Below are 25,168 nucleotides of genomic sequence, written 5' to 3'. Positions count from 1 at the left end.
GTTTTAATCATGTAAAAACCTCCAAAGGACTCACCTTGGAAACTAAAAGAATATGATCATTCAAATTAGCTAGAAGCAAGTATTTGTTTTTGTTTGTTTGTTTGTTTTGAGACAGAGTCTTGCTCCATTGCCAGGCTGGAGTGCAGTGGCGTGATCTGTGCTCACTGCAACCTCCGCCTCCTGGGTTCAAGCCATTCTCCTGCCTCAGCCTCCCGAGTAGCTGGGACTACAGGCACCCGCCACCACGCCTGGCTAATTTTTGTATTTTTAGTAGAGATGGGGTCTCACCATGTTGGCCAAGGTGGTCTCGATCTCTTGACCTCATGATCTGCCCGCCTCAGCCTCCCAAAGTGCTGGGATTACAGGCGTGAGCCACCACGCCCAGCCAAAGCAAGTATTCTTTAGAAAAGTCAACCTGGCTGCAAAATCTTTTTATTACCTTTATGGAGGAAATTTCTCCAGTAACTGTAAAAAACATAAGGCAAGGGAAGTGAAACATCCACTGCAGGATATTTAAGGAGAGGCATCAAATGTGGAGAAAACAAAAAACAAAATTAAAAAAAAAAAAACCTCATTTTATTATTCATTTAGAATACTGTACATTTAATGTACTTAGAGTAGTTCACAAAGAGACTCCAAATATGTTATAATCACACTTACAAATGAACCTGAGAAGTCCCTACACACCTGCTTTTTTAAGAGGGAAAAAGTTGTTTCACTTAAGTAATTTGATACACTAAATGAAAATGCAAGCTTTTTCTTTATATTTTTTTCTTTTAAATACCGTAAGATATGTGTCCCTTCAGACAGGAACCTGGCAATCTGAAATTACCCCATAAAAACCATCAAAAGAGCTTTTCCTAAAATTCCATTCATTCTTCTCTTCTTCCTAGCAGAGATATGAAAAACACCTGGTACTTTCTTAATTTTTTGAGGGAAAAACATTTTTAAAAGGACAGAGGGAAAAACTCTAGAGAATTTTGGAAGAAATGAAGACCATAAAATAGATAAAAGTGTTTGGATATCTGAATTAATAGTTGTAAGACGAGATAGCTAGTACAAATGGCTAGAAACACAAATACCAAGAAAAGAAATAGAATTTGCTTAATTCTGTCAAATCACATCTTGGAAGTCTGGGTAATTCTCCCAGAAAAATGAAAGGGAGAAAATGAGCCATTTAATATATGAACACACAATACTTCTCATAGAATGTTGTATTTCTCCTGATCTTTTCTTCTTTCTTGTCCAAACAAGAATGAGGTAAGATACATAAAAACTCGGTAATTTGCTTTATTTTCCTATGGCCTTCAACTGAGGGTTTCTGACTTCCAGCTTTCTCCTCCCTCTTTGTTCTGAAGGAGATCTGAACTTGGGACGGGGGCAGAGGCAGGAGACGTGGTCTCTTCTCCCCGCTTCTCTCCCGCTCCCTTCTTCCCACTCCTAGTTTGGGCTTCAGCTCCCACCAGATTGAGTATCTCCTCCCTTTTCTTCTCCACAGTGAACCTATCTCTTCACTTAAGACTCTCCTGACCCTCCTTCTCCATAACTTCATGGTACAATCTTTTATCCTGCAGTTATGCCTTCTTGTTGTTTTTGTTTACATTTGTCTACTTATCACAGCTCCTAGAATCTATGGACAATGCTACAAGCCAAGAGGTCCCTTTTTTCGCACACACATAAATCACATTCTTCAGCTCTACCCAGTCACCTCCACAAAGTCCCTCCCAGCCCTCATCTTGCTTCTAGTCACATCTTGCTTCACATGTGATTAAAAGAGGCACAGAATTAGACTAATCATTATTTAGTCAAGACTATTCTCAGGTAAGCTACTAAAAATCAACTTGAGCGTAAACTACCAGGTCTAAGACAAGCCCATCTTCATTCCGCTTCTACTATGCTTGCATTCCTTCTGACAACATCTTCTCCGGCATAAGGCTAGGCAAAAGTTCATTCTCCAAACCCAGAAGGGGACAAACTGAATGACAGCAGGCTGAGAATGGTGACCGGGGACAATCTATACCCCAGGAAAGGACAATCCTACCTTTGTAATTGCAGTGAAGACCTTTTCCAGAATGGCATTGGGCGGAGCAATCTGTGGTCCATTGGCCTGAATGTTGAGGGCTATGGCGCACGGTTTGGCTACAAATCTAAAAATTACAAAAAGAAAAAGGTAGAAGGTCAGAATTTATCCTTTCTATGTGATTCTTAATGCCACCAGTTACACATTACTCAATTATCCCAATAAAGTGTTGGTAGGATTTCATGGGTGTACATTGTCAACACTCCTGTCAGTACTGTAAGGCAGACTTAACCGTTTTTCTCTCTGTTAGCCCCCAGCAGTAACATTAAAAAAGAAATCCTTTTAAAACATTTAAACCCTCCAATCCTCAAGTTCTAATGAGACAAAGCTAGAAAGACTATGAGATGAAAATATAAGTGTATAAGATAGAAATAAAACAATGATTTCAAAATGATATAACTTATACTCTTCTTACACAGAGCAATAGTCATGTCATATTTTTACTGTGAGAAAACGTTTACTAAGCATCTAATTATGCATGCAGAGAGAGCGCTTTGACCACCCGTAGTCATAATCTTGGCAATTTTCGTCTCTATAATCAAAGTGTGCTAAATTCAGCCCCAATCCCTTATGGCTTCTTAAAATTCTCTGCTTTGTGGTTATTTGCTTGTTTCTCATAAAGAGTAATGAAGGATGTCAAAGGGCATGATGTCCCAGACAAGATGAAAAGTCGCAAGTGTTTATGAACATCCACAAAACTGTTTTTATCCTAAGCCAATGCCTACGTCAAGAGGAATGGGAGGACTGAGGCTTCTTTCTGGTCGCATTTGCTGTGTGAATGAGGTGCTGAAGGGGAGCAGGTGAAGTGCATGGGGCCCCAAAGGTGTGGGGACATTGCTAATAAAACTGTGTAAAAAAAAAAAATTAAAAGTTGTTTTAGACTAAATGCTCAAGAAATAAAACTCTGTAAATATTCATTTTCAGTAGTAACATTTAATATTTTCTACCAATACAGAATAATTTCATATCATGTGAAAGTATTACCCAAATTAATTCACTGTTAGTCAAAGGCAACAATTGATAAATATGCAAAACAGACCATAATTAAATCTTAGATGAAGCTTCCTTAATAATAGTTGATGAGATTAAAGAACAGTAGACAAAGGTTTTTGTTTTTAAAGTAGGACCAATGAAACTTACATATAAAGTACCACATAATATCCTACTGGGTCCTATTTCAAGTAAAAGTGAAGAAATTTATTTAAACAGGAAAATGGAACACTGTACACGTGCAAGCCTAAACCAGGAAAGATAAGACACAGAAAATGCAGCGTAATACCTGGCACACTGGGCTCTCTGGGACAAAGTTGGGAAGAAAGAAGAATCACCCCTTCCCGATATACAAATCCTCTAGAAACTGGAGTTTTCCCCAAATTTCTACATTCTGAATTCTGTTTAATGTAAAATTTTCTGAGCTGCATTACCTACATCCCTACCTTCTTGGCAGTAAGTATAACCTTTTCCTAACGACTCTGGCCCTTCTCTATAAATGATAATCATGGGGCTATGGCTATAGTGATGAAAGAAGGAATTTAGTGGGCAATGACCACAAGACAGAGTCTAGAACTTGTTTCCTTGACAAGGTTTCCTGCTTTGTGGTTATTTGCCCCTCATCATAAGGTACAACAGAGCGGGGTGAAAAGACATACGGTCCAGCAAAAGCAAACAGTAAGACCACAAAATGCATTTGGTGTGAAGGACACAACTGTTCCAATGGTTTCCTTCTAGTCTTTCCAGTTGGACTCCTCCCCGCCCTCCCTCATCCTCCCCTTCCCACACCTCTGACACATTGTGTTCACATTCCCTTCCGACTTTGTCATCATCATCCTTGTAACAGCCTGCTGTTCCAGTACAGTCTTCTTTCTTCATCCAAATAGCACAGAGTCTCAATGCAGAAGCTGATCATTTCCTCTTTGTATGCCCTGTGACAATGCCTGTGCATACACAGGAGGGGGTCAAGACATTTAATCAACTGGTTGTCTTCAGTAAATATGTTTCGTTGTTGCTATCATGGTGTTGAGTGCTGCGGACAAGTTAGCAGACATTCTCTGTGTGCCCTGTCACAATGCATGGGCAGGCAGTAGGGGAGTCAAGAAATTTACTCAACACTGTCTCTTCAACTTCCTCACCTCTGTTATCAGCCAAAAAAAAAAAAATCAAAAAAAATTTTTAGTATTTGTTATACAACATAATGTATACATCTCTCCTTCTCTTTTTAAGCTTCAAACCACTTTTAAAACTCTATTTTCTTTAAATTCCAAGAATGAATGCAACAGCATACCACTTAATTGACAACTTATCAAATTTCAATAATCAAAATTATCAAATAAATATGATACTTTGTTAACATATTTTTACAGCAATGTCCAAAGGATAGGGTGGGAATTATTTCTGCTGCTATCTGGCTATGGAGACTTAGCTACAGGAATTAATCTCTCTCTGCCTTAATCTCCTCATATGTGAAAAAATTATTATAATTATATATGTACATGTATGTGTTTCTACAAATACATGTATGTATTTAAAAATCATATCATAGAGTCTCTTTGCCTAAAATGTTTGACAGGAGCCATGGGTAAGGTTTCATATCATAGCATTTACAAACCATGACTTTCCTGGGCCCAGCGGTTCACCAGCCTCAGCTACACTGAAACAAGCCATGTGTATTCAAGTTGTGAAAGTATACCAAGCAGAAGCAGAAAAAAGAGACCAGATGTCAGGATAGGCACTGAAAAAAACCAGGCACATCTGGTCGAGTAACCACTTGCCCCAGTTTACCCTTCGTCCAACTGTTCCCAGCACCAAGTGCACTGACAAAAGTGTCCCCCGTCTGGTATTTTGCCACAGTTAAAAGGAAAAGCAGAGGGTACCATATGGACATAAAATTGTGGTGACTCTCATCCTCAAACCCCAGGCCTGGTGCTGGTCCACAGTGAGTCCACACCAGCAGTGTGATCGGGGTCTAAGCTCATCAACACCTGGCCTTCTCTAAGGGCCCAAACCTTTCCAGCTCCCCTATCCAACCCAATGGCCCCCCAGAATGCTGTGGCCACACTTCCCACAGAAGAGTTGGTGTAACATGTGCATCCCTCTCCTGTGTGTGGGGCCCCCAAGTGAGCAGGACCAGGCCTTAATGAAGTCCACATCTCCAGAGCCCTGTGCACAATCTCATTTAATCCTCCCTCAACCAGATGAAGCGGGATTACCATTATCCCCACTTTGCAGAGAGGACCAGAGATGTCAGTGGTCTCTACTTCCAGGGAAATGGAAGCAGAAGACAGTATATTTCTTTCCCAGAAGGGTCATTGTTATAATCAGCTCCCCACTCCGATTCATTGGACAGGCTAAGCCCCAAAATCTGAGGATGCAGAAACAGACAGTGAGAGAGAGAGAGAGAATAACAGACAAACTTAATAGAATTTAACTCAATTTAAATGTTGAAGTCCGTTAAAGTTTAAATGACCCATGGTAGGCATGTGCATAAATCATCTTTCTTTGAACGATGTCATAGCATCTTTTCATTTATATGCCTGGCACACTGTGGGTACTCAGTGAGTATTTGATGGATGAATGAATGAATAAAACAATCAAGTAAAATACAATGGCAGGTGCCCTTACTATCTTTTCCAAAGGGGCTGTGCATTTTAATTTCCTTGAATATCCACATGTACTCAGGGTCATTTGGGACCCAGAAGGTAGGAGACTGACCACTCCAACTCAAGAAGCCACTTCTTTAATACTTATTGTCCCTAGAATGTCAAAGTTGCCTGTAAGAGCACTTGCGTAGGCTCTACCAACTCCTCACTAGGTATGCTCTTTTTCAACATAACCCATACTGGGAGCCAAACACTTAATTTACAAGATTTTTTTAAAATTGCATAAGATAGGCAGAAAAAGTGAACCCCAAATGAAAGAAGAAAAAACAAGAGCATGTAATTCTTATCAAATAGGTATTACTGATTATATGAAAATATAAATTTTGTGTTTATTCTCCAAAAAAAGGTGTGAATCACATTTTTTTTCAGAGAGCATATTTAGATACAAAATAAGATCCATGACACAACTACTATAATTTTATCACTGACTATCATGGTCCATTAGACCATGTAAAAAACTGGATTTTTTTTTTAATGCTGGTTCTAACATAAATAAGTTCACAAAGGCTGTCTTTCATAACATTTTGAAAGAAAGAGATAGAGTCAGAGAGAGAAGCAGATTGATGGGGGATGGGGGTAACACAACAACAAATGTAATAGTTGAAAGGAAATATGTGCTTTCAAGCTTTGATGGTTACCTCTATAAGGAAATGCTCACCTAATTACTTTTTTAATCAAAGGCGGCAACACCACCTTCAAAAGATCAAACATCTATAAAGTACTTTCATGTACTATATTTGAAAGTAAACATAATAAGGATGTAAACTTTGAAAAATACTAGTCTCAGTTAAAAAGCAGAGAAAAAACCTAAGACACTGCTACTTTTCAATTCTATTTGGCAACACGTATTTGTATTTTAAACATGAGGTAAACATCTCTGCACAAAGTACTGAAGAAAGTACTGGGCAGTAGTGTGGTGAGAGATATAGTCAAAACGTAAAATGGGCCAGATACAGTGGCTCACGCCTGTAATCCCAGCGTGTTGGGAGGCTGAGGCAGGCAGATCACATGAGGCCAGGAGTTCAAGACCAGCCTGGCCAACATGGTGAAACCCCATCTCTACTAAAAATACCAAAATTAGCCAGGTGTGGTGGTGCACACCTGTAATCCCAGCTACTCTGGAAGCTGAGGCAGGAGAATCGCTTGAACCCGGGAGGCAGAGGCTGCAGTGGGCCAATATTGTGCCACTGCACTCCAGCCTTGGCAACAGCACGACTCCATCTCCAAAAAAAATAACGCCCCCCAAAAAAAAGAAAACCATGAAATGAACCTTGTTCTCAATGAAATTTACAATCTGGAAAGGTGGTTATTAAAAAAAATAAACATATGTCATTGTTCTAATTACTTTAAAATATTTAATCATCTCAAGTGGGTAGCATGGCCAGAGACTTTTAGTCCTTTCAAACTGTAGCACTTCCTATGCTTTCCAAAAATAGTTGGGATGCTGTGATGGTGGCTACACAAACCTACACATGTGATAAAATTGTATAGAATTAAATCTCACACATATATAAATGAGTACAAGTATTAATAAAACTGGGGAAATCTGATTAAGATCGGAAGATTGTATCAATGTCAAAAGCCTGGTTCTGATACCATACTAGAGATTTATAAAATGTTACCATTATAGGTAACTGGGTAAAGAGTACATGAGATCTCACTGTATTATTTCTTAGAACTGTATTTGAATCCACAACTGTCTCAATAAGGATTTCAATTAAAAATAATTGAAAGGGACATTCTCTTTTTGTTGTGTAGGAATGAGCTAATGGATTTCACAACATATGAACACCACACTCTCTCCACCCTAACAAAAACAAACAAACACTACCTGAGGGCTCTGGAGACTGAAAAAAAGGAAACTGACTTTGGGGAAGTGTCCAAGTTGGAGCAAGCAACCAGTAAAGAGTGACCTCTCTGTTCATTTATGTATTTATTCTGCAGCTCTACCCTGAGATCAGACACAGACAGAGCAGCAAGCAAAATTTTGATAGAAAAACACAACCTCCTTCTAGCTGCAGGAACCAGGGAAAAAAGCCTGGGGAAATCAGAGAATGACTAGAGAACTATAGAAGAGACAATGCCAAAGAAGCAAACCCTAATTCTGTATATAAACTAAGCATGATTCTAGCTGACTTCTGAACCATGAATGTACAAGGTAAACTGAATGCAGATAGGAGCTAAGGTTTAAAGAATTTATCTGAGACTAAAGCCACTGTCCACTGCAAGCATGACAGGCTACAATTTGAGTCTAAGTAAACTGCCTATTAACAAAACATCAACATTTTTGAAAGCAATGTAAAAAAATCCACCATCTCCACAAAATAACTCTCACCATGCCCAGGATACATAATCTAATAGGTTGATGAAGAACAAGTAAAATATGATCCACTCTAAGGAGAAAAGACATGCAAAGGAAAAACTCAGTGAACCTGAACCATGCAATCTGAAAAAAAAAAAAAAGAAAGAAAGAAAAAATGGAGAAATAAACAGACTTTGAAGACCGGTAGAACAATTGTTCAAAGTCTAACACGTGGGTAATTAGAGTCACAAGGAAAAAGGAGACAAACTAGGGGGAACAATATTAGAAGAAATAATAGTCTGTAACTTCCAAAATCTGGTAAAAGACATAAACATACTGTTACAGTTTGGGCGTTCCGTGCCCACCAAACCCCATGTTGAAATTTGATCCCCAATGTGAAAGGTGGGGCCTTCTGGAAGGTGTTTGGGTCATGGGGGCAGATCCCTCATAAATGGATTGACGCTGTCCCTCAGGGGTGGGTGAGCTCTAGCTCTATGAGTTTCCACAAGAGCTGGTTTATTAAAAGAACCTGGCACCTCTCCCTGCCTCTCTTGCCATGTGATCTCTGCACATGCCGGCTCCCCTTCACCTTCCATCATGAGTGGAAGCAGCCTGAGGCCCTCACCAGATACAGATGCCTAATCTTGAACTTTTTCAGTCATCAGAATCATGCGCTAAATAAACATGTTCTTTATAAACTGCCCAGCCCCATCAGATATTCCTTTGGAGTAACACAAAACAGGCTAAGACATACAGATCCAAGGAGCTCAAGAACCCTACAGAGAAGTAAACTGTAAAAGAAGAAAACCTACACAAAATACAGTCAAACAGATGGAAACCAAAGATAAAAAGAAAATATTGTAATTCACCAGACAAAATGGCTCACTATATACAGGGAAAAATAATTTGAAATACAATGCTTTTCTCATCAGAAATTATGAAGGCTCAACGACAGTGCAATAACATCTTTAAAGTACAGTTATGCATCACTTAACAATAGGGATACATTCTGAGAATCACATGATTAGGTGGTTTTGTCTTTGTATGAGTATCACAGTGTCCTTACACAAACCTAGATGGTATAGCCTACTACACGCCTAAGATATATGGTATTGCCTATTGCTCCAAGGCTACAAACCTGTACAGGACATTACCATTATTGTAGTGAATAGGCAATTGAAACAGAATGGTACTTGTGTATCTAAACATAGAAAAGGACTCCATCTGTCCTGCTGTCCTGTGAAGAAGGTGCCTGCTTCTTCTTTGCCTTCAGTCATGATTGTAAGTTTCCTGAGGCCTCCCCAGCAATGCAGAACTGTGAGTCAATTAAACGTATTTCCTTCACAAATAAATAAACATAGAAAAGGTACAGTAATCATAATCTTATAGGACCACTATTATATATGTGGAGTCCCCTCCAACCCTCCACCCCCCATAATTAACTGAAATGTTGTTATGCAGCTCATGACTATACTGGAAGCGGGAAAAAAAAACTGTCAGCCAAAAATTCTATGTTCAGCAAAATATCCTTCAAAGAATGAAAGTGAAAAGGAAACTAAGGGTATTTGTGGCCTCCAGATTCCCATTTCAAATATGCTAAAGGAAGTTCTTCTTTAGGTTGAAAGGCAACACAACCAGATGGAAACTTAGATCTTTACAAATGAATAGAGCATCAGAAATGACAAATATATTGGTAAATACAAATTGCTTGCAAGGTCTTTGAAATTAACCACAACCAATTAATAACAGATGAAACAGTTAAATCCAATTATGAGAAATAACATATTCCCACACCAAACTGTGCCAGAAAAAAACCTATGCATAAGTAAAAATTCAATAAAGGAGAAGTGGGGAGAGGTAACTGAGTCAACGCATTGCTGAACTACTAACACGTCCTTGGTTACCAATATTCGTCAGGAATGGTGTGCCGTGGCTAGCATCAGAGTAAGTATTATCAATTTAAAACTGACCAGAACAATATAGACTGATTTTGAAAGCTAATATGCAGGTGCATGTTTAGACATACACACGTGCATGTGCCTGAGTGAGCAGGCATAGGTGCATGACTGTATATTGTTAAATCCTACCTAAGACAAAACTGTTTCAAGAAAACAAATATTTAGTGGAATGAAGGCCAGGATGGAGAAAGGGGACTGCTATTTATTGACAGATACTATATGCCAAAAGCTTTGCAATGTTTAATTCTTTTTTAGATCAACAATAACCCTTTGAATTAAATATTTATTTCATTTAACAGAAATATAAACTAAAGCTCAAAGAAGTTAATGAGGGTGCCCAAGGTCTTAAAGGTAGTTAAATAGCTTAGACAAAATTTAGATCCGATCAATCATAACATAATCTATTAATAAAAACAATATTTTCCACACTCCCTAAAATAAGAAAACTAAATTAAAGAGGTATTGTTAAAATACTTGTGATACGGTCATACACTCTGCTCAGTAATCCCACTTTTAGGTATTTATCTAAGACAATCTGTCAGACAAAGAAGAAAGGCCACAGATGTAAAGATTTTCACGCACAATTATCTGCAGAGGGAAAATGGCAAATAGCTTAATGAGTCACTACAAAATGACTCAGTGAGCATCTATTATGTATCAGCCCTGCTCTAGGTGTTGGGGATGCTGCAGTGAACAAAATCCCATTTTTATGGAGCTTACATTCTAGCAGAGGGAGATTAAAAATAAACCAAGCAGTGTATGCTATGCCAGATGGTTAGAAGTGCTAGAGAGAAAAATAAAGCCTGCTAAGAAGGACAGGGCTACCTAGGTAGGGCTGTCATTTAAAACAGATTGGCCAGGGAAGACCCCAATGAGAAAGTACATAGAATCCTGAAGGAAGTAAGGAAAGAAACTAGAAAGATAAGTGGGGGAAGGAACAGCAGCTAAGGATGAAGGCTCTGAGAAGGAGTCTGATTGAGATGCTGAAGGCATATCCAGAAGGCTAGAGAGGCTAGTATAGAGTTAGTCAGTACAGGAGGAGTGAAGTGGGGTCAGAGAGCAGCAGGCAGCCACACACAGTGCCTTCTAGGCCATTTTAGGGACTTTTTTTTTTTTTTAGTTTTTACGCTGAGTGAGGTAGGAAGCTTCTTCAGGACCATGTGAAGAAAACCTAATTGATTTATTCTGTCCTAAGAGAATCACTAGCTCCTCTGTTGAGAGCAGACAGAAGGGGAACAAGGATGGACACAGCAAGGCTAACTGGGAGGCTGCGGCAATTATCCAGGCCAGAGGTGGTGGCAGCAAAAGAGGCAGTGAGAAGTGATCAGATCCTGGAACCATCCTCAAGACTGGACTCACAGGATCCAGTGATAGACTGAACATGGATGGGATGAGGCAAGAGAGGAATAAGAGGTAACAACAAGGTTTTGCCCTGCCATGGGGGTTGGGCTGAAGTTCATGACTTCAGTGTGAGGCCTGGTAAGTCTGAGGTTATGCTTATTAGGCTACTAGGCTTATAAATGGAGATGTCCAGTAGGCAGTTGGATATGCTAGTATGAAGTTTAGGCTTGGGCAAGGGATAGAAATTTATTTTCATCAACATATAGATGACATATAAAGCCATAAGAACAAGGAAATCACCTGGGAAGTGAGTATAAATAAATATGGGAGGAGATTCAAGAATAAACCCTAAGGTGACTCCAATGTTTAATGTCTGAGTACAAAGAAACCCCTGAAATATTATATAGCTACTGAAAAGGATATTTACATAAAATATGCAAAACATGAAAATCTATAATACACTGATTTTTTTAAAGCAGGCTATTTTATAAAAACTATAAAGTATGTGGTAGAATAAAATCTGAAAAACAACACTTGCTGTACCGGAGGAAATTAGCCACTCTCCCTAAAATAAGAAAAGTAAATTAAAGACGCATTGTTAAAATATTTGTGATATGGTCATACACTCTGCTCAGAAATCCCACTTTCAGGTATTTATCTAACACAATCAGTCAGACAAAGAAGAAAGGCCACAGATGTAAAGATTTTCACGCACAATTATCTGCAGAGGGAAAATGGTAAATAGCTTAATGAGTCACTACAAAATGACTCAGTGAGCATCTATTATGTATCAGCCCTGCTCTTTATACTTTGCTTTACACTTTGCTCTTTCTTTATACTTTGCTTACCATGTTTTTATTAAACAAAACTGCATCATACTACATGTATTTATATTTGTGTTTCCTTTGTTCTTGAGTAATAATAAAGCCCATGTGGAAAAAAGGTGGCACAGCTTATAAAGGTATAATTAATCTTGTGGTGAAAGAGAACTATGGACAAAGCAAAGGCATTTACAAATAACACAATAGTCCATGTTCTCCAAGAACTCAAGAAATGTTTATTGCCCATCAAAATTCTACTATTTTCATTTTTGTAATTTTTGTGAATTTTAAAAGCAGTGTATATTACATCAAGTGTAGAAGTAACAAAAAGCACTTGTAATAATATTAAAAATCACAAGGAATGCTATCAAAGACAACCATTATTAACATTTGAACTTTTTTCTGCTATCCCTCCCCCACATGCTACCAGATCTTTCTTTATACTTTGCTTACCATGTTTTTATTAAACAAAATTACATCATACTACATGTATTTATAATTTGCTTTACTTTCCTACTGTGAATATTTCCCTCAGAAAATTACATATCCTGGTAAGGCATGGTATTTAATGGTTACAAAGACTTACACTGTTGTTCTTTTTTTGTTTTATAAATTTTGTTGTGTATATTTGAGGTGTGCAACATGTTATAGGATACATATATAGTAAAATGGCTACTATAGTGAAGCAGATTAATACATCTATCATCTCACTGTGTGTGTGACAAAAGCAGCTAGAATCTACTTATTTAAAATAAATAGGTTTATTTATTTTATTAAAAAATCTCCAAAACAACACAATGTTGTTAACTCAGGCCTCATGTACATTAGATCTCTACGTGTGTTCATATTATATTGTTGTTCTTATTTCTTGCTATTGGGACTATTCTCTAAGAAAATAGCCACTGGGCCCTTTCTGACAGTACAGAACTCTGATCAAAGTCCCACCATGTTGTTATGATATCAACGATACAAGCAAAAGTGAATCTGAAGAATTAAATTATTTAGGTTGACCACTAAAATACTCTGTCATCATAGGATAACTATCCATTCTTCCAACTGCATTATCTCTGCCACTTGAACTTAGGATCACTTTTGCTAGCTAAAGCTTCAAGAAATTAACCATAAAGTTTTGAAGACGAAAATTTCCAGACTCTTCTACATCCTAGATTTTCACATTTTTAAAGATTTTTGATGATCAACAGAAAAATGGGCAAAAGACGTTAAGTAGGCAATTTTCAAAAGAACAAATGGAAACATCAATAAACATACAACAAGATATTCAGCCACATCAGGAAAATGTACCAAGACCATTTCATGCCCATCAGGCTGAGTTTTATAATGTGAAATATAGCCAATGATTTGGAAAAATAAGAATACCAATAAATTTATCATGTCAAAGTTTAATTAAAAATGCACACGAGATATAAAAAGGTAGTATACAGAAATAAGTAACAAATGACCAATAGACATATGAAAAGATGGTCATCCTCATTCAAAAAAAAAAAAAAAACTGGTATCAAAACATTGTTGGGCAGGGCCAAGATGGCCGACTATAAACAGTGGCGATCTGAGGCTCCAATCAAAAAGAACCATAGTAAGCGTGTGAATCCTTCACCAGCAACCAAGGTATCCACGTTCTCTCATCAGAACTTACTAGGAGGCTGGCATGATCCACGGAGAGGAAGGAAGAGCAGTGTGGTATGGCGGCCCACCTGAGAGCCAGGAGAACCATCTCCCCCCAGCCAAGGGAAGCAGTAAGTGAACATGCTACCCAGCCAGGGAATCCGTGCCTTTTCCACGGAATGGTGCAACCCATGGATCAGAAGATCCCACTCGTGAACGCATTCCATCAGGGCCTAGCATCCCAACTCCAGAGCCACACGGATTCTCAACAGCCCTTCAGCTGGAATCTGCTTAAGACTACTGAGCTCCCAGGGGGAAGGGTGACCAGCACCACAGCTGCGGCTGCCTGCTGTCTAAGCCATATGAGCTCCTTAGGGGAGGGGCAGCAGCCAGCACTGGGACTCACACTGCTTAACATGCTAAGCTCCCTGGGCGGGAGAAAGGCAGCATCTATCACTATAGCTCCAGGCCATGCTTTTCCCCTGCTGGAGTCAGGGAGGCTGGACGGCTTGTGTCCCCGACAGCCCAACACAGCGGCTGTGGCAGACTGCAGCCAGAGTGCCTCCTCAGGCCTGATCCTCACTGGGTGGGGCTTCCCTGCAGGAACTCTAATAACTCCAGCCAGAGGCTCAGGGACAGAACACGGATCTCCTTGGACCTAATCTCCTAGTGGGAGGGGTGGCCGCAGTCTCTGCGGACCAGCAGACTTAGCCTTTCCTCCTGGTAGTTCTGAGGAATCTGGGCAGCCCAGATGACTGTGTTTCCCCACAGTGAGGCACACCCCTTCCACCAAGGGACAAAGTGCTTTGTTAAACGGGTCCTGTTGTTCCCCATGCCACCCAACAGGGTGAGACCGTCCAACAGGGGTTGTCAGGAACCCTTTACAGGAGTGATCCTACTGGCTTGAGGTTGGTGCCCCTCGAAGTCAGAGATACCAGAAGAAGGAGCAGGCACCCATCCTTGCTGTTCTCCAGCCTCCTTGAGTGACACCTCCCGACACGGGAGCGAGCCAGATGAATAGGGCCTGAAATGAACCCCCAGGGAACTGCAGCAGCCCTGCAGAAAATGGACCTGACCATTGAAAGAAAAACAAACAGAAAGCAACGACAACAGCATCAACAATTAAAAAAAAAAAAAAAAAAGCCCCAAAAAAACTGCATCCAAGGGTTAGCAGGTTCAAAGATCGAAACTAGACAAACTCACGAAGATGAAAAAGAATCAAGGAAAAAACACTGAAAACCCAAAAAGCCTGAATGACTCTTCTCCAAATGATCGCAACGTCGCCCCAGCAAGGGTGCAGAACTAGACGGAGGATGAGATGGACAAATTGACAGAAGTAGGCTTCAGAAGACGGGTAATAAAAAACTACACTGAGCTGAAGGAGCATGTTCTAACCCAATGCAAAGAAACTAAGAACCTTGATAAAAGGGGAGAGGAGCTGCTAACTAGAATAACCAGTTTAGAGAGGAACATAAATGACCTGATGGAGCTGAAAAACACAGCACAAGAACTTAGTGAAGCATACACAACTATCAATAGCCAAATCAACCAAGTGGAAGAAAGCATATCAGAGTTTGAAGACCGCCCTACTGAAATAAGGCATGCAGACAAGACTAGACAAAAAAGAATGAAAAGGAATAACAAAGCCTCCAAGAAATATGGGATTTCGTAAAAAGACCGAACCAATGATTGACTGGAGTACCTGAAGGACATGGGAAGAATGGAAACAAACTGGAAAACACACTTCTGGATATTATCCAGGATAACTTCCCCAACCTAGCAAGACAGACCAACATGCAAATTCAGGAAATACAGAGAACACCACTAAGATACTCCACAAGAAGATCAACCCTGAGACACATAATTGTCAGATTCTCCAAGGTCAAAATGAAGGAAAAAATGTTAAGGGCAGCCAGGGAGAAAGGCCAGGTCACATATAAAGGGAAGCTCACCAGACTAACAGCAGACCTTTCAGCAGAAACTCATCATACCGAATGGGCAAAAGCTGGAAGCATTCCCTTTGGGCACAAGACAAGGATGCCCTCTCTCACCACTCCTATTCAACATAATATTAGAAGTTCTGGCCATGGCAATTAGGCAAGAGAAAGAAATAAAAGGTATTCAAATAGGAAAAGAAGAAGTCAAACAATTCCAATCTATTCCAAACTATTCCAGTCTATTCCAAACTATTCCAATCTATTCCAAACTATTCCAATCTGTTCCAAACAACAGAAAAAGAGGGACTCCTCCCTAACTCATTTTATGAGGCCAGCATCATCCTGATACCAAAACCTGGCAGAGACACAACAAAAAAAGAAAATTTCAGGCCAATATCCCTGATGAACATTGATGCGAAAATCAATGCAAGATATACAACAAGTATAAGATGCAAGATACACAACAAGTATAATATTCCACTTGTGTAGGTACTTTTAAAATTTGTTATCAGGAAGAGTAGTGAGAAACTGTTAAAGGCAATAACCTTTTAGGGTTAAGACAATGTGTATTTCATACTTTTCTGTACTACTTTAAATTTGTGCTTATATACACTTTATATTTATTTTAAAGGTAAATAACTTAAATGCTTTCAATGAATATTTAGTAACATAAAAAAATGCTCAGAAATGAGAGAAAACAATGTCTATCTGGTCACTATTTATTTACATATAAATTTCTGCCATATAAAAGAAACTGAAAATATATTAAAAGGTTACCTGTATTTGTTGCCAAACAATGGGATTATGGCTTACTTTATATTCTTTAAAAAATGTTTTTCTGTATTTTTCAACGTCTTAAAATGAGAGTTCAGATTTTTAATGCTAAAAATTAAAAGTAAGTATTGTTAAAAATAGAGATGAACAAGATGGTCTCTATCCCAGGTAAGACTCAAAACCTCAATGATACAAAAATCTAACATGGAACGCCCTGAGACAGCTACAATTTAGCTAACTCCACGGGGCTCTTCTAGCAAAGGGCTCCACTGTGACTGAGACAAAGGAGAAAACAAATGGAATAAAAATAAAAGGCCATTTTTAGTACCTGTTCAGATAGAAAAAAAAAGGATGGCATTCAAGGCAATGAGAACACCAAAAGACATGAAACTATGCAACTAGATGAAATTACTCCAAAAAAAGTGTTATCAACACTAAATAAATATAGTTAAGAGAATCTCTGATGCCACCAGAAAAGAAATTGCTTCTTCCTGGGCCTGGAGACACCACAGAACTTCTCTATTTTCTCATCTACATAACGAAAATCATAATTACACTCTGTTTCATGTTGGGATTTTCTAAATCACTGGCACCTTGGGAGCAACTGGAATGGGACAGAGATAGGGGAGGATGGCATGCAGAGTAGTGTGCAGTAAGAAGACAATTTTCTTCTTAGGAAAAATATGAATTGTTCTCTAGTAGCATCATATAGTAGAAAGAACAATTCCTCTGGTGCAAACTCATATCCCAGGTGCACCTACTCTGAGCCTAGATTGTTGGAAAGCAGTTTAATATTTCTGAACCCTAGTTACTATGCTTACAAAATGAAGACAATAAAATCTACCTGGCAAATTTTGTCTGAGCACCTCTCACAATGGAGCCCAAATTTGGAAAATATTCAGCAAGTGCTGGTTCTCCTTAAATTTTGATGACAAGAAACATACTTTTCACACATCAGAAGGTGCCCTCGTCTGTGGTGGTCACTGACCTTTTTTTTTTTTTTTTTTTTTGAGACAGAGTCTCGCTCTGTTGCCCAGGCTTGAGTGCAGTGGAGTGATCCTGCCTCACTGCAACCTCCACCTCTCAGGTTCAAGCAACTCTCCTGCCTTAGCCTCCCGAGTAACTGTAAGTATAGGCACCTGCCACCATGCCTGGCTAATTTTGTATTTTTAGTAGAGACGGGGTTTCACCATGTTGGTCATGCTGGTCTCAAACTCCTGACCTCAGGTGATCCACCCGCCTCGGCCTCCCAAAGTGCTGGGATTACAGGCGTGAGCCACCGCGCCCGGACAGTCAGTGACTTTTAATGGGAAACATGTTATGGGAAGAGCATAAGATGCACAGATTTGTGAAAGAGCCAGAAAACTTCCAGCTTACTATGTCATTTGGTCCAACTGCCTTTCTCCAAGCCAGATTTTTCTCTAGAGAGAGCATTCAAAAACTTCCTTTAGGCATGAAATCTCCCTGTATGTTTCTTTGCAATTTCCTGTGAATCTATAATTATTTCAAAATAAAAAGTTGTTTTTTAATCTTCCCTAAGTGTCCTATTTTAGTTTTTCATCATACTCAAAATGTTCTTCCTGTGTCATTCCTTCTTGCTGAAATGTAAACCCATTTCCTCTTTTCTCAGTCCTCTAGAGAGATGGTGCAGTCTATAACCTCCTCAAATATTTCAAAACACAGATTAAGTCATCTTGCATTCTTCTCTCTTCCAGAATAAACAGCCTGAATCCTATAAACCTTTCCTCATCCATCTTTTTCTTTTCTAACTTTAATTTTTTTAAATTAAGGATTGTTTTCTGAATCTATCTTCATTTTATTATTTTTAAAAAGTGGAAAAGACCCTTAGACAGTGGTTGCTTTTATTAATAAATAACCATTGGCAAAGGCTTTTTGTGGTAGTAGTTAAAAACGATTCACAAGAAACTTTCTAAAAATCATAGCTTAATCTTAAATAGCAGTAATAAACAGATCAGTCAGTCTAGTCCATACCAACCTCATCTGAGGAGTTGATCACTTCAGATCAGAGACCAAAAGGCCATACCAACCTCATCTGAGGAGTTGATCACTTCAGATCAGAGACCAAAAGGCCATCACATTCAAAACCTAAGAGCTGGGATCCTTGGAAAGTCCAAGGTAATATGAGAAATGTCAAAACTGCCGCTCCTTGCTACACATTTCCAGGATTCTAGGAAAAAGTACCCTAGACTTAAGATATTTCAATATGAGTTCACTTCAACTATTAAAGAAACACAGAATCTAGCTGTTAAAGGATGAAGCTCATAAAATTCAAACAAATTATGTCTTCATCTTAAACAATGAAACATATGTTCCTGTATTTTGCATAAAACCAGATGTAAAAAAACATCAAATTGTAGAAGAACAATTGCATGGTATGTATTTATATATGAAAATACCCTTGTCGAGAAAGTCTTTAAGACATTACCACTATATGTTAGCCAATATTTGCACAGTATTGTGGTACTTGTAAAATTACAGTAATTGTCAATGAATCTTTTGGGAATCTGTAATGTCTGAGTAAGGCAGTATCTTCTCTGCACATGGAGAATGATACTGTCTGCCCCTCTCATGGAAGGATATAACTGCACCCTCACAGAATTTTGCTGTCAGCCATGCCACTGTACCTCACTGAATGCGATTTGGCAACTCCATCTCTAACTGCTGCTTCCAGCACAGCCTGTCAGCTTTTGACATGTCACACAAATCTGAAGTGCCCTAAAATTCCCTTTAACCATACCCCTCGGCATTCTTACAGACACGTTCCCTGTCACTGCCCTCAGGCAGCTCACTCTGTGTGGGGGCCTGGGGCTCCCTTATCATTCGTCTTCCTCAGATGACCAGCCAAGAAACACATAGCTGCGAGAAGCAGGCCTTCAGCGCCTCTACACAGACTGTCTTATAGGCCCCTGTGACTGCTGGATTTGTCCAGAAATCCCCAAATTGCCCCTGAAGCTAAATGTCAGGTCTTGGGGGTGGGGGTGGGATTCCAAGCCTTCCTGTAATGCATTAATCCTTTAATTCCATTATATTTTCTAGGTGCCTTACAATTCACCAAGTCCTTTCACATTTGATCTCAGTCAACCCTCAAAATGTCCCTGAGGAATAAGCAAATAGATATTATCATCACTGCTTCACAAATGAGGAAAAGAGTCTAGTGTTTCAGTAACTTGAACTAAAAACTGAAGAGGTGAATGCCAATACAGATTCCTGTCATTCTGCTCCAAGGACTGAGCCCTCTAACATTTCTGACTTTGTTGAGTTGGTGACACATGTTTATGAGTCTGTGAACATTCCTTTTGGCCTAGATATTAACACTACAAGGGATTATCCATTGGTGCCTCAAAACCCACAAAATTTGGTCATCAATGATCAGTACCTGGTTTTACTCCTGATCTACCACAGAAGACTTTTGGTTGTATGCAGAGTTTAATGAGGATGAGGCCTTTTATTTTTCTGGTGGATTACTGATAACAGAATGACTTTATAGAATTTCAAAAAACAGAGTCACCAACTCCATAAAGGTTTTCATTAAAACTCATGGTCTCTTAGTATGCTAAAACTCCCCCCAGAAGAATCTGACAGCCTAACACCACTACTTACCATGTGCCTGTTTCACAATCGAGGACGACTGGGAACAACAGAAAGAATGAGACAATGACAGTAGAATCCTTCACACTGACAGAAATGGAGAATAATTAAGAAAGTTGATTCTCAACATCAACAAACTAGTTTGTCCACTATAAAATGGTAAAGTTGAATGAGACAGCACATGCTCCTGGAACAATGGATGCCATGACAGAGTGGCCCTCATGATGGCTTGGTCTCCATAACCCCTCACCCTATTATCACTTAACAACCCCTACAGTCCCAGCAAACTCCTTTATATAGACAGAGATCAAGTCTGATGATGGCATTACAATATTATTTCATTGTCACAATCATTTATTTGAATTCAAGGCCTTATACTTTTTACAAGTACTTTCAATTCTCTTAATTTCATTTAACTTCACAATCACTATTACCTAAGATTTAAAGGTGAGGAAACTGAGGTCCAGAGAAAGTAGTACTCCCAAACCTATTAGAAAAGCTGTTGCTAGAACACACAGCTTCTCTCATTTGGCTGCTTTCTCCTGTTTTTTGTTTGTTTGTTTTCCTCATATTTGACATGCTATCCCAGCAGTGACTCATGCTATAAAACTATGAACCTAACAAATTTGTTTGCAAATTCCTCTAGTTCTTCTACAACTTCTGCCTAACTCCCTTATGTCAGCACTGGGCAATATCTGTTCACAGTACATGCTTCAATGTAGCTTAGAGGTTACTCTCCCAAAGAGTATTGGTCAGGATCTAGTCAGGAAAACAGAAACCACAAATTATTTTAACAGACAGAATTTAAAATAAGAAATAGTTAAATTGATATCAGAGTACTAAAAGACACAAAGGAAACCCTCAGATGTCACAGAGGAGGTAGGAACAGCCACCTAGGGCTGGGAGGAAGAGTAGGGATTGGGGAAGAACCCAGACCCCTGATGAGGGGGCAGCCCCCCACTAGAGATGCCTTTAAGAGATTGCTGGGGAAAAGTCAGAAACCAGATCAATCACTGAAAACAAAACACTCCTGCTGGGTGTAGAACAGCTGCTGATGAAATAATTTTTAGGGCAGTGAAACTACCTTCTGTAATACTATAATGGTAAATACATGGTGCAATGGTTTGAATGTGTCCCTCAAAATTAGCGTATTGAAAACACAATCCCCAATGCAACAGTGTTGGAAGGTGGGGACTAATGGGAGGAGTTTAGGTCATGAGGGCACTACCTTCATGAATGGGTTAATGTCATGTAAAAAGGGCTCATGGAGGCTGGGCATGATGGCTCACACCTGCAATCCCAGCATTTTTGGAAGGTCTAGGTGGGCGGATCACTCAAGCTCAGGAGTTCGAGACCAGGCTGGGCAACATGGCAAAATCCCATCTCTACAAAAAATGCAAAAATTAGCCTGGTGTGGTGGTGCACACCTGTAGTCCCAGCTACTTGGGAGGTTGAGGTGGGAGGATTGCTTGAGCCTGGGAGGTGGAGGGTACAGTGAGCTGAGATAATGCTACTTAACTCTAGCCTGGGCAATAGCACCAAACTCTAAATCCAAAAAAATGGATGGCGGGGGGGCCCTCAAGGAAATGAGTTCACTCCCTCTTGCTCTTCTGTTCTTCTGCCATGGGAAGAACGGCATTCCTCCACTCCAGAGGATGCAGCCTTCAAGGTGCCATCTTGGAAGCAGAGACTTGGCCCTTACTAGCCACCACACCCGCCAGTGCCTGATCTTAGACTTCCCAGCCTATAGAACTGTGAGAAATAAATGTAATTCTTTGCAAACTACCCAGTGTCAGGTATTTTATTACAGCAGCATAAAATGGACTAGGACACATGGCATTATAAATCTGTATAAACCCACAGAATGTACAACACCAAGAAGGAACCCTAAAGTAAACCATGGACTTTGGGTGATAATAATATGACATAGGTTAATCGACTGCAACAAATGTACTCTCTGCTGGCAGATGTTAATAACAAAGGAGTCTACACATGTGTAGGGACAGGGATATGGGAAATCTCTGTACTTTTCTAATTCAATCTTGATGTGAACCTAAAACTGCTCTTAAAAATAAAGTCTATTTTTAAATAAAGAAGAAAAATCCACTGATGCTAAGGGGATACTTTCAGGAAAGGAGGCAAACAGGATAAGCATGTCCAGTCTTCCTCTTCCAGCCAAGCAGCCTCCCTCTAGAACCTTCGGTTGACAGAAACTATAGGGAAGAAGCCGGCAAAGGAGAAACATGGTTTTAGAGCCTCAGCCCCAGTGTCACAAACAAAATATGAAGGATGGATTTGGAGCCAAGAGATGATGGCTTAATAACCAGCACAGAGTGTTCTTCACGTGTTCAAACGCTTCAATCTGGGGATGCTCCTGCCAACTGGGCATCTATCTTCACTTGCTTTTTATAGCACAGGCTAATACAGAATTTGTTGAAGGCTGCTGGATAAGAAACTAAAGAGATACTAACTGACCAGGACATTTATTTTCTCCCTCTCTCATTCAAAACCTTCTGCTGTCGGGCCACTCGCACAGGGTGTGGAAACATCTGCATTCCAAACAATTTACTGTTTGTATTAAGAAGCCTCATTGTATAAAAAGCAGCTAAACAGCTTTAAAGGCAAGCTGTCATAGGTTCAAATCCTGATTTGATCACTTACTAGCTGTGAGATATTAGGTTAGTTTACCTCCCTGAGTCAGTTTTTCTGTAATACAGTTATATCACCTGGACCATATGGCTGTTTAAAGAATTAAATGATACACTGGTGTGAAGTGCCTGGCACATATCCAGGCAAATGCTGGTATTCTTCTCTTTGTATGAGAAAAATAACATATCAATAAGTTAAAGAGCTATTAATAATCAGCTTTTCTTTTTTGAGCTCTTCATCGTGTACTTCCAGTTGGTCTATGAACTGCTTGTGCTTCTAGGAGAATATCCCCTCAATGCCAGAAAACCTAAACAGCAATGGAAACTCACAGGATTAAAATCAAAGAGAAGCTCAAATAAGAAGCCTTAGAGAGCAAACTTTGAAGCTAACAAAGGCAAAACACAGCTTACTCATAAGGAGCAAATAGGAGAAAACAGAATGAAATATTCACTTGGCTCTTAATAAGGAAACATGCATATCCTCTTGGGGGACATTTTGTTTTCTTAATGCAAATTTGCATAACCCAAACAATGGATATAAATCCACATTATTTTTTAAAAGATTAGTATTCTCTTGATTTATTATAATCCTTAAATGGCCACAACCCTAGGGGCATCATTAGAAAGCACACTGAGTGGACATAATGGTATTAAACTCTCAAAATTCTTTGATAGGAGCATTTATGAGAAATAACCAAATGTGCAAGTAAATATCAAAGCTCAATTAAATTTTTAAAATGAAGGTCATTTCCATTTAAAGCTCAGTGGTAGACTCAATCAATGAGGCATTTTCCTAAGGGGCAACAGCTCATAGAGTGACTTAAATGAGTTCTTATTTAAAGACCTGCAGAGAAGGGTCATAAAATGCTAGTAATGATGGCGTGATAATTGTAAGAAAAGGGCATTTTACCATAAACATTTTTTTGAAAGGCAAAAGTCAACTTTTTCTTTGTCCCCATTAGGGACTTACCAAAATAAAATCATTTCACAGGGGCTTGGCGTTGTATAGGACTTTGAATACCCTCTGGCCCAAAAGCCCATTGAATGTTTATATTTCCTCAAGCCTCGTCATCACTGACAAGGGATTATTTACCCCGTTACACGAATTGTGACCCAAGAACCACAAGCATTGGTATTTTCTGGTAGATATATTAAAAATGCAGACTCTCAGGCCCAATTCTAGGCCAACTCAAATCAGATTCTGTGTTTTAACAAAAATCCCCAAATAACTGCCACACACAATGCAGTTTGAGATGCTGTACTTCGTCCAGTGTTTCTTAAGGTGTAGTCTCCAGACCAACAGCCTCAGCCTGAGAAGCAGATAAAAATACAAATTCTGGGGACCTGTCCCAGCCCTACTAAATCAACAACTCTGGGCGTGGGGCCTAGCAACCTGGGTTTAACAAGCCCTCCAGGTAATCCCGAGGCATGCTGAAGCTTGAGAACCACTGCCTTGGCCTGGACTTGAACAGACTGGCCTTAAGGAATGAAGGAATTCTCTAAAGCAGCCCACACTGCACCTGTGGGCAGCACCCTAAGGAAATTCTTCCTTAGAACTGAATCTAAATGTCTCTCCACAGCTCTGCCAACTGAGCCTTTCCTACCAAGAGGAATAAAGACAAACTTTCTTCCACATGACAATCCTACAACATCCAAAAATAGCTATGATATTATGCATCTTTTTTTCTTCAGGAAAAATGTCCACATAGCTAGAGATACAGACATAGACACAGATATATAGTTTAGATACATAATACACAAGGAATATAGTTAAAATATATATTAATATATACTACAATTAATTTTATTAGCTATTATAATGGCATAGTCACCGTGTGAAATAAATCCTTTTTAAAGAGAGATGTGTAAGTACATATCACATACATAAAACCCCGTATTTACTAAAAGAAGAGTAAAATGATCATCTGTCTCATTCTAGAAGTCAAATACCAACGATCAGAGCTACAGACACTAAGTTTTTAGCAGCCACATCATTCACTAGGCTTATCTCATCCCAATCCCCTGAGTGCTACAGCAACAATAATATTATTGTTTATCATTTTGTTACACGGATTTTCTTTCCACAAATGCCCCTTTTTGAAAGGTGACTTGGGTGTCTCAATTCCGTCTCTATCTGAGTCTCCATTCTCATTTCAGCTTGACCCCAGTATGGAGCAGCACTGAGCTATCTGGATAGAGACTTCAGAGAAGACTGAGACTTAGCTCCATTCCTTTCACAATCACCACGTCTTTTTCCTTAATTTCTTCCTATATAGCAAAATTAGCTCAATGACTTCTCTAATTGTATGGAAAATAACTTGGCATGGCTTATTAAACATCATTCAAAATGAAACTAATGTAAGTCATGAGCATTCTAAGCCTACCACAGTTCATTAAACTGCATGATATTATCACATCA

General features: G+C 39.3%; 1 protein-coding gene across 2 annotated transcripts in view; it reads right to left on the bottom strand.

Moving 5' to 3' along the window:
* CERS6 (ceramide synthase 6) overlaps window positions 1-25,168 on the bottom strand; it is a 322,839-nt gene that overhangs the window by 225,181 nt on the left and 72,490 nt on the right. For both annotated transcript variants that reach the window (XM_004032744.5, XM_019022614.4), the window contains exon 2: window positions 2,042-2,147. In XM_004032744.5, coding sequence (XP_004032792.2) covers window positions 2,042-2,147 — 106 coding nt within the window. The remainder of the gene's footprint in view (window positions 1-2,041; window positions 2,148-25,168) is intronic.

This window comes from Gorilla gorilla, chromosome 11 (assembly GCF_029281585.2).
Source record: "Gorilla gorilla gorilla isolate KB3781 chromosome 11, NHGRI_mGorGor1-v2.1_pri, whole genome shotgun sequence".
Lineage (NCBI taxonomy): Eukaryota > Metazoa > Chordata > Mammalia > Primates > Hominidae > Gorilla > Gorilla gorilla.
Note: the sequence above shows the minus strand (reverse complement) of the source record. Positions and strands in the feature narration are given on the sequence as shown.